This window comes from Impatiens glandulifera, chromosome 2 (assembly GCF_907164915.1).
Source record: "Impatiens glandulifera chromosome 2, dImpGla2.1, whole genome shotgun sequence".
Classification (NCBI taxonomy): Eukaryota; Viridiplantae; Streptophyta; class Magnoliopsida; order Ericales; family Balsaminaceae; genus Impatiens; species Impatiens glandulifera.
The window spans coordinates 28,650,467-28,661,321 of NC_061863.1; the positions used below are offsets into that span (position 1 = coordinate 28,650,467).

Here is a 10,855-nt window from a genome sequence, read left to right on the forward strand (position 1 = left end):
TTGGTACGTTTAATACGTTTTTGACATGTTTAACATGTTTTTCACGTTTTTCACATTCTTAACTCGTTTAACATGTTTGTAACATGTTTAATACGTTTGTAACATGTTTAACACGTTTTTCACGTTTTTGGCACGTTTAACACGTTTTTGACATTTTAACACGTTTTACACATTTAACATATTTTTGACATGTTTAACATATTCTTTTTTGCACGTTAACACGTTTTTGATAAGTTTTAACACGTCTTTGTCACGTTTAACATGTTTTTGGCATTTTTGACACGTTTAATATGTTTTTCACACGTTTGACATTAAACGTGTGAAAAAACGTATTAAACGTGTCAAAATGTGGAAAACATGTTAAACGTGTCAAAAATGTGTTAAACGCATCAAAATGTGCCAAAAACGGGGATAACGTGTTAAACGCTCCAAAAACGTGGAATATGTGTCAAAACGTGTTAAACGTGCCAAAAACATGAAAAATGTGTCAAAATGTGTTAAATGTGTCGTTATCGTGAAAAATGTGTCAAACGTGTTAAAAACGTGTTAAACTTGTCAAAACATGAAAATAGTGTCCAACGTGTCAAGTGTGTTAAACGTGTTGAATGTGTGAAAAACATGTTAAACGTGCCAAAAACGTGAAAAATGTGTCAAAATGTGTTAAACGTCTCAAAACGTAGAAAATGTGTTAAACGTGTCAAAACGTCTTAAACGTGCCAAAAATGTGAAAAATGTGTCAATAATGTGAAAAACGTATTAAACGTGTCGAAAATGTGTTAAACGTGTCAAAAACGTGGAAAATGTGTTAAACGTGTTAAAACGTGCCAAAAACGTGAAAAATGTGTGAAACGTGTCTAAAATGTGAAAAATATGTTAAACGTGTCAAAACGTGTTAAACGGCCAAAAATGTGTCAAAATGTGTTAAACGTGTCGAAAACGTGAAAAAACGTGTCAAAACGTGTCAAAAATGTGTTAAACGTGTTAAAAACGTGTTAAACATGCCAAAAACATAAAAAAACGTGTTCAACGTGTAAAAAATGTGTTAAACGTGCCAAAAACGTGTTTAACGTGTCAAAACGTGTTAAACGTGTGAAAACGTATTAAAAATGTTAAAAACGTGAAAAAACGTGTTAAACGAATAAAAATGTGTTAAATGAGTCAAATACATGTGAAATAAAAAATAAAATAAAAATAATTTGGGTTACCCAACTCATACTCAACCCAACCCATATTAGTAAATAATATGGGTTGAATTATGGGTTGGGTAAATTTAATTTGGGTTGAATATGGGTTGGATAATACGGGTTAGGTTTACCCGTTTGCTCACCCCTATTAATATATATATATATATATATATATATATATATATATATATATATATATATATATATATGAATATGAGTGGAGAACATGCTGTGCGGCATTGTGTTACAGTATAAATAGATCCGTTCCTGGATTAAATGGTTACATAATAATCATTCTAACATCTCGTGTCACTTGTTAACTTATGTTCTAAGTTCAGGCAAAGATTTTAAAAAGTTTAAAGATTTGTTTCAAATCAATTAGATTTACGGGTGAGTTAACATTAATATTGTAACTCAATGCTTCAATAAAATTTTAGTATACTGCATTTTGAGTTCATGTGTTTAGTTAAATACCTTTGTGGTTATGTTTGGATGATGTAGTCACATTCTACAACTTATACTGATTCATAGTCTTCTCATTCCGTTTGATTTGAGATTTCAAATGATTTATAAGATTCTGAAGTTAGAATGTATTCATTGGAATATTTGTAAAATCAAGCTGCAGTGTTGATGAAATGGTAGATTGATGATTGCAACATGTTGCTTTAATTTGGTTGATTATTCCTACATTAATTAATGTTCTTGAGATTGTGTTGTTAAACTGGGTTAGTAGGTTTGGAGGGACAACAAAAAAACATTTTTGCAGGATTCCACCGCGTGTCTTTCACTAGTTCTTTCCTCAATACCCATGTAAGCAATCGAACTCCCAAATCCAACCCTAAGCTAGGCAGGACCTAGGCGATTTTTTTGGTTTTCGCCGATTTGGTTTATCCTCCAGCGATTTGATGAATCCTTCAGTCAGAATCTAGGGAAGAAAGAAACGCACCCATGGGAGGAAGCCTTGACGGAAACCCGCCGGCGGTGAGAATTTCGAAAAATAATTGGCTTTCTTCTTAGGCGCGAATCTTTAATATATAATTATATAGATTTTTAAATTATTAATATATTATATATATATATATATATATATATATATATATATATATATATATATATATAATTATTAAAATAATATAAAGTATAATTAAAAGGGATGAGTTTTAACCTTCATAATTAATATGTATTGATTATTATTTTAAATATATATAATTATAAAAGAATACTTTTTTTATACCCACCCATTATCTTAAAGTTAATTTTATATTTAAATAAATCAAACCCTGTTCATTTGTTCAACATATAGATCCAATCACTCACATGTATACAATCGAAGCAAAATTGGAAGTATTTTAGTTCTGCTCCTAAGGATTGTTTCAAATTAATGTTTCTTTTCCATTTTGAATCATATATTCCACAAGCTTTAAGCCTTCATTTAGTAAAAACCATATTATTTTAATGAACCTACAACATTTGGCTTACTAAAAAAAATGTCATTAGTTATCAATCTTCTAAAAAGTAGAATTAATCCATCTCCCATAATATAATATGAGTTGTTTGTGAAAAGTTCCTAAACATGCTTGCAAAATTAAATTTATATAAAAGAGAGCAAAATCTATACATTTAAAAATAAGGTGTTTTAAAATAGAGCTATAAGGGCACTACGAAATCTCCTACGAAATATTTGATCTAGAAAAACTGGCGGTATAGCAAAATAATCATTGAATAAGCGTTGATGCCCTTGCAAAGTGTCACGATCAATAGATGTCCGTGATTGTCGGGAGTTTTCACCTTGTGCCTCGAGTTTTTCTCTTTCACGTTTGAAGGCTAGAATTTGAATCATATCATCGTCATCATCGCATCCGTACAAATAATCTTTCAAAAAATTATTGTTGTCACTCATTGTGTAGGATAAAATTTAAAGTGTGGTGAGGAATGAATAAACAAAAATTTTATTTATAGTTGGATTTCGAAATATGACCGCGGAAAATAGCCGTTGGAATTTGAATTTGAAATTTGAATCTCAGTTTTTTTTATAGGACATACCAATGAAATATAAGCGTTGAATTTGAATTTGAAATTGAAATATAGGCGTTGGATTTGAATTTGAAATATAGACGTTGGAATATAGCCGTTTGAATTTTAAAAAGTAGTTACAAGTTGTTTTTTAATTTTGCAAAAAATAATATTTTAATGTTATAGGTATATAAATAAAAATGTTGCTGTAGAGTATTTTGAATTGAGATGTTGTAAAATAAATATATGTATTTTTTAATATTATTTTAGGTATAAAATCTAACACTTCTGATGCAAGTGCCCTAATAATACAGGAGATCGGGAGAAGTTAGAGAGAGAAGACAAAAACAAATCCAGATCCGCCATTGCAATCTTCAATCTTCATTCTTCAAGCTTTAGAGGTTGTTAAGTGTGGATTATTTTACATCTAAGCTCTTTCTTAATTCAGAAAAATATATAAAATAACTAAATAAATATTTTCAAATAATAATATAAAAGAATAATGGCTGGCCTTGTTTGAAATATATTTATTTTTCCTTACTTTGATTTATCTAATTCTTTTTCGGTACGAGATCACGCTTTCATCAACATGTATTCATCTCGATTTTACCTATTTATTTTCTCGTACAATGATAACAACCTAGACGCGTACCCTTAGGAACAAATTGATGCAAATTTATCCTTAAACGGATGTACTAGAATTTATTAAATAAACGAAGTGTAAAAGAAATATTTTGTGTAAAATGGCTAAGAGTTTATAATACAGACCATCATTTGATGGGCATAAGAGACATAACGTTGTTGTCCCTTTTCACGTGTAACCAATTCCCGAACCTTGATCATAATCTATTTTATTCGCGTTCGAGAATGCACAATATTTTCTTTTCCCGATTTCTAAAAGAGAAAATTGAGTGGCAACTCAAAAAAGTCAAAACTAGTATAATCGACATCATTAAATCCTATTTCGGTTACTCACATCATTTTATACGAGATGACTTTCGAGGAAGTCCTACTCTCATTTCATTTTACGAGGTTCGAGAGTAAGGTATGCTACGAGATTTAATGAAATCAACATCATATTAAACTCTAGCTAGATTAGCCATCTCACTCGGGATTCGAGTTGAAGGTAAGTTAGGAGGCGATAACTATCGGTCAATAATTAAATGACCGACCAAACCTAAGTTTTATTATTCACAAGCATGTTTATTTGTCATATTTACAAAGAAAGAAAATGTCAAAGTTAGGAGTGGTTAAAAGTTAAAATATTACCCATCAAATGAAAATTTCTAAATTGTTTTATTAGATTCTATTTTAATCATAGGTAAATGCAGTGTATTGTGAAAAATAAATCAAGTTTTGTTTTCATTTAATAAAGTTATTTTAGTCGAATAATGTTTATATTTGTATTAAGTTTTGACATTTTTTATTATGTAAATCTAGTATATAAACACATAATTATTTGTAAAAGATATCACTTAAGTTTTAAGAAATATATATTATTAAATTAAAAAAGTTTAATAAATAATAAATTAAAAAAAAACTGAAAACAAAATATTAAAATCATATTTAAATTACAAAAATACATATTTAACTAACTTGTTAACTTTTAAAGGGGTGAGATATTTGATAATATATTATACAAAAAACAAAATGAGACAATATATACTTTAAAAAATAATTTGAGCTTTTAGTAAAAGAAACATTTTTTTTAAATAAAAAAATAATGCTCACAATCATGACTTTCAATTCCATTTGAGCTATATAAGTGAGAATCAAACTTATAAACAAATTTTTATGATCAATTTTATCACTTAAACTAATTTAAGTTAGTTGTATCTACTTAAGTTTAAAAATATATATATATATATATATAATGAAGATAGTTGATTAAATACAAAAAAAAAAATTAACCATTTTAATGGTACTAAACATAAATTTGTTTAAATGCTTAAATAAAATAATTAAAAGTTGGTATGTAATTGTTTAATAATTTATTACACCTTTTTTAGATAGAAAAACAATTCCAGATCAACAAATCTCGTATTCGCCACCTGCCCTTGAGGTAAATTATTAAACAAACACACCTAAATTTTGTTCTCTAATCATTTTATATATCAGGCAAAGAATCTTGGCTATATGGACCTTTGAGTCATGGGTTTGAGACCCATTCACCATCTTTCCAAAAAGAAAATCTAACATTTATAATAATAACTTTAATAATGGATAGAAGTAACTCATTTGATGAGTTTAGTTATGTTTCAATAACTTCAACTACTATAAATTTTATATTCGTTACTATTGACCTAAACAAAACATAATTTGTATTTGGTTATTTAAATTGTAAATTTTTTTAGTAGGATAATTTAACTTTTTTATAAACAGCATTTATTTAAAATACTTGTATAAGAACTTAGTATATTAAATATTTTATCTAAATTTTTTTTTACCTAAAACAAAAATAAAATTATTTCAATGATCAAATCTAATTTCGAAAATCATAAATAAATTGTGAAATCCATAAAAAGTAAAGTAAATTATAAAATTATTTATTTAAAAACAAATAATTTAGGAGACATAATGATAATTATCACATCACTATGGAGATAAAACACCACTTTCTAGAATATAAAATGTTCTTTTCGAACCTGAATATCTCATGTTTATACATTAGAAACACTAGCTTAATTTGAGATCATCATTTTCAATCATGAATGCTATCTCATCACGTACACGCTTGAAAGTTAAAATACTAAGAAACTAAGAGATTCAAATTATTATGTACCTTATTTGTATGGATGCAATTATATTTTTTTAGTGAACATTATTATAACAATATAACAATATAAATAAATTCCATAAACTAAAATTATAAAGAAAAGATTATCAATTCAAAGATAATGTATATTTTATTATTATGATAAAATATTAATTTAATTTTACTTATAAGAATTCTTCAAAGATAAGATTTTAATTTTACCTCTTATAAATTTAAAATTATATGAAAATTTTTATATGAATTTTTATCCATGTTCGACCAACTGTTCTTACAGAAAGCCAATGTTGGAATATTTGATAAATCATCATCATTTAAAAAAAAACAGATACTTCATAAGCATCCTAGGTTTTCAACTTCTCACTTAAGAGCTTGTTTGAGGAAGGGGTTATTTGGATAAATCCTGGGTTTTGTCCAAATAACCCTTGTACGATGGAATTGATAAAAAACTAGGTTTTTTAAAATTTATACCAATTTTACCCTTTCTCTCTCTCTCTCTCTCTATATATATATATATATATATATATATATATATATATATATATATATATATATATATATATATATATATATATATATATATATAAAATTAAATAAAATTTTAAAATATAATAAAATAAATATTAAAAAACTTTAAATATTATAATATTATTATTAATAAAAAAACTCTATTTATTTATATATTAGAATTAATAATACTTTTTTTAAATAAAATAATTTTATTTATATTAAATTAAATTTTGAAATATAATAAAATAAATATTAAAAAACTATACATATATTAATATTAACTTTTATTAATAAAAAATAAAATTGTAATATATATATATATATTATAATTAATAATACTTTTTTTAAATGAAATAATTTAATTTCTATTAAATTAAATTTTAAAATATAATAAAATAAATATTAAAAACTATACATATATTAGTATTAACTATTATTAATATAAAAATAAATTTTTAAATAAATATTAATTTTATAAATTATTACTATTAAAATTTAAATATTATATGAGATAATATATTATGTTATAGTTTTATTTATATTATAAATTTATTTTAATTATTATAATTAATTAAAAAAAATTAAATAAAATAATTTCAGTGGTCTATAATTATAATTTAAATGTCATTTAATTTTATTGTTATTATTTTCTTAAATTACATTATAATATTTTGATTTTATTAAATTAAAAAAATATTAATTTAAATTAATTAATATATTTATTTAGAATGAGTTTATATATATAAAAATAAAATAAATTTCTTTATAAATATTTAATTTATATGAGATATATTTATAAATTAATTAATATATATGGTATTCAAATATATTAACTTTATTTTTTAGTATAATTATTTATTTATTTGAATTATTTAAATTTTAATAGGGTATGTTATAATTGAATTTATATTGTGATTTTATTTTTATTTGAGATAATTAATAAAATTATTTAAAATGAAATAATTTTATAATTTAATTTATATTAAAATAATTAAAATATAAATAAATATTATATATATTAAAATAATATTTTATTAATATTAAAATAAATATTTAAGTAAAGGATAATTTGGATATTTTAATTAATAAAAGGATTGATTTGATTAATGATGGGATGGTTGGGTTTTGGGATAAAACCTGAGTTTTATCCCAAAAACCCAAATATCAAACAGGCCTAAGTCTTTCAAGCTTCTACTTTACCCTAATTAATACCGACAATAACATGGATAGGAACTTCCTCTTTTTCTTCAGATGTTAAATCAATTATGGTTCCTTCAGAAGCACTGCTTTTTAGTGTTTCACTTTCAAGCTCTGACATTGTCATTGCAGATTTATTTGAATCAGTATTATCAGGTAAAGCTGCACTCAACAACAGATTTGGAGGGGAGTCATGAAGTAATTTGAGAACAGCTACTCGTTCTAGACATAGATCCGCTGCAAGATTTTTAATCTTCTATTCAAGAAAAAATGTAGTTAGTAAAACCCCATGACCAAAGATTGTTTAACAAAAATAAAAATCACATTTTCAGCTTTCAGCTGATCAGTGTACATAACATAAAGAAAGGGAAGCAGCAAACAGTCTATCTTTATTCAAATCTAAATGACATAATTGTCTCTTAGAGCTTTGTTGGAAGGGAATAGATAATAATTTTTTATTGGAGGGTGGTTTAAAATGTATTAAAATAATTTGATTTGAAAGAGTGATTGTAATGAGATCGATCCATACAATATAAAATTAGACTTAAAGATTAATTTATAAAGTTTTCCTCCATGACTCAAAGGGAAACATAAAGAACGGAGAAAGAGAATGAAGAAAATGTGGAAAATGTGATATTAATTTGTTGGTGCGAAAAATATTATAAATAATAAAATAGGAATTTATATATAGAAATTTTAAGTAGCTACAACTCACTTAATTTTGATATTGAAAAACTAATGAGTGATTCTCAATTTAAAAGATAAGATAGAAGGATTTAGAACTCAAAGTAAATACAATTTTTTACATTAAACAATGCATCTCTTGAGTTTCATCTTCCTCTCATGCTTCATCTTCAACTTTTGAGCTTCATCATCACATTTAATATTTTCCAAAATTATTAATTATTTATTATTTTTAACGCCCCCTCTTAATTAGTAATCTTGAGTTTCTTCTAGAATTTGTCGAACTTGTCCGTCGAGATGACTTTCGTCATGATATCTGTTGCTAATCCTCCGTCTTGATAAACTTCATGGAAATTATTTCTTGAGTAACCAAATCTCGAATAAAATGAGTTCGTCGTTCAATATGTTTGGACCGAGCATGAAAAATGGGATTCTTTGTTATTGCAATAGCTGACATATTGTCACAATGAATAATTGTCGGCTCACATTGCTCAAACTTCATGTCCTTTAAAATTCTTTGAAGCCAAACAACTTCACAAGTTGCATCAGTACATGCTATATACTCTGCTTCGGCAGATGACAATGCCACATATTTCTGTTTTCTTGAGCTCCATGATATTACATTTGATCCAAGACAAAAGATATAACCGGAGGTACTTTTTCGATAATCAATCAAGACTTCCCAATCACTATCTGTATACCCAACCAGCTTACATTCACTTTCCTTTTTGAATTCAATGCCTTGAGTTTTTGTGCCTTTAAGATATCTAAGGATTCTTTTTGCGGCTGCAAAATGAATTTGACTTGGCTCATTCAAAAATCTAGAAAGCAAGCTTACCGAATGTGTGATATCCGGTCTTGTGTTGAGATAGATTAAAGAACCAATCAACTTTCTATAACTAGTTGTGTCAGCTTTCTCACCATCGCAGTTAACTTGAAATTTTTTATTCAACGCCATAGGAGTGGAGAGGGGCTTGCATTGACTCATATTGAATTTCTTTTGCAGATCTTCAATATATTTTTCTTGAGATAGAAAGATTCTTCCTGGACTTTTCTTAACTTGTATACCAAGAAAATATTTCATGAGTCCCAAGTCTGTCATCTCAAATTCTTTCATCATTTGATTCTTGAATTCTGCCACCATAGCTTTGTTTGTTCCAAAATAGATGAGATCATCTACATATAAACATACAATCAAGAAATCTTTGTCAATAGTCTTCACATAGAGAGATGATTCACTTGTACTTCAATTAAAGGCTTACTTGATGAAATAGCTATTGATTTTGTTGTTCCACGCTCGGGGTGTCTGCTTTAATACAATGCATTTTTTAGTCGATAAACTTTCTTCTCTTTTTCTTTGATCTCAAAACCTTGGGGATGCTCAACATACACCTCTTCTTGAATTTTTCCATTGAGAAAAGCTGATTTTAAATCAAGTTGAAATATATTTACCTCCAACTGAACCACAATGGCTACACAAGTACGGATTGTCTCCATTCTTGCAATAGGAGCATATGTTTTTATGAAGTCAACTCCCGGTTGTTGAGAATAACCCTTTGCGACAAGTCAAGCTTTATGTTTTTGAATCAAACCATCCTCACTGTACTTTAATTTGTAGACCCATTTTAAACCAATAGTTTTCTTTCCATCTGGAAAGTCCACGAGTTCCCATGTTGAATTTTTCTCAATTGTAAATAACTCGTCCTTTATTACTTTTTGCCAATATTCTTTTTGAGAAGCTTCTTGGAATGATTGTGGCTCACAAGAAAATAATCCAAACTCAATTTCATCATAAATGTTGAACAATTCGGGTCTTTTTTGGAGGACTATCTGAATTAGGTTCTGAGTCTTGTGTAGAAGGTTGAGATGAGCTAGCTTGGGATGCAATTGGATTAGTAAATGGTTGTGATCCCAAGTCTTCAACTTCTTTCCCCTTCCAATTCCATGTAGATTTTTCATCAAAAACAACATCTCGAGATACAATAATTTTGTTGGTCAATAGATTCATCAGCCGATATCCCTTGGATTCATCACTGTAGCCAATGAACACAAGTTTTTGGCATTTCTCTTCAAACTTCTCCCGACTTTGAGATGAGATTAGAACATAAGAAATACTCCTAAATATTTTAAAATGATCAATGACGGGCTTTTTATCATACCAAGTTTCAAATGGAGTCTTATTTCTGACCGCTTTGGTTGGTGATCGATTGAGAATATATATAGCTGTGTGAAGAGCTTTGGCCCAATATTGATTTGGAATTTCCTATCCTTTCAGCATATTTCTCGCCATCTCTATAATCAAACAGTTTTTTCGTTCAGCTATTCCGTTTTGTTGTGGAGATCTACTAATGGTTAATTGTCTTTTGATACCAATATCTTTGCAATATTCCATAAAAGAATTTGAGAGATATTCTCCTCCACGATCAGTTCTCAAGCACTTCATTATATGGCCACTTTCCTTTTCAACTAGAGACTTGAATCGCAAGAAAATAGA

General features: G+C 27.0%; 1 protein-coding gene across 1 annotated transcript; it reads right to left on the reverse strand.

Annotated features, from left to right (window-relative positions):
* Window positions 1-7,681: 7,681 nt before the first annotated feature.
* LOC124924550 (uncharacterized mitochondrial protein AtMg00810-like) lies at window positions 7,682-9,858 on the reverse strand. Its single transcript, XM_047464571.1, has 3 exons — window positions 9,732-9,858; window positions 8,732-9,537; window positions 7,682-7,933 (listed from the first exon to the last, which is right to left on the reverse strand). The coding sequence occupies exons 1-3, from the start codon at window positions 9,856-9,858 to the stop codon at window positions 7,682-7,684; spliced, it is 1,185 nt and encodes a 394-aa protein (XP_047320527.1).
* Window positions 9,859-10,855: the final 997 nt, after the last annotated feature.

Coding starts and splice junctions, on each gene's coding strand:
- LOC124924550 (XM_047464571.1), bottom strand. CDS start 9,858: ATGGAGACAATCCGTACTTGTGTAGCCATTGTGGTTCAGTTGGAGGTA. Junction 9,538..9,731: donor GTATGTTGAGCATCCCCAAG/GTTTTGAGATCA, acceptor GTTTATATGTAG/ATGATCTCATCTATTTTGGA. Junction 7,934..8,731: donor CTCATTTTATTCGAGATTTG/GTTACTCAAGAA, acceptor TTTCTTGAATAG/AAGATTAAAAATCTTGCAGC.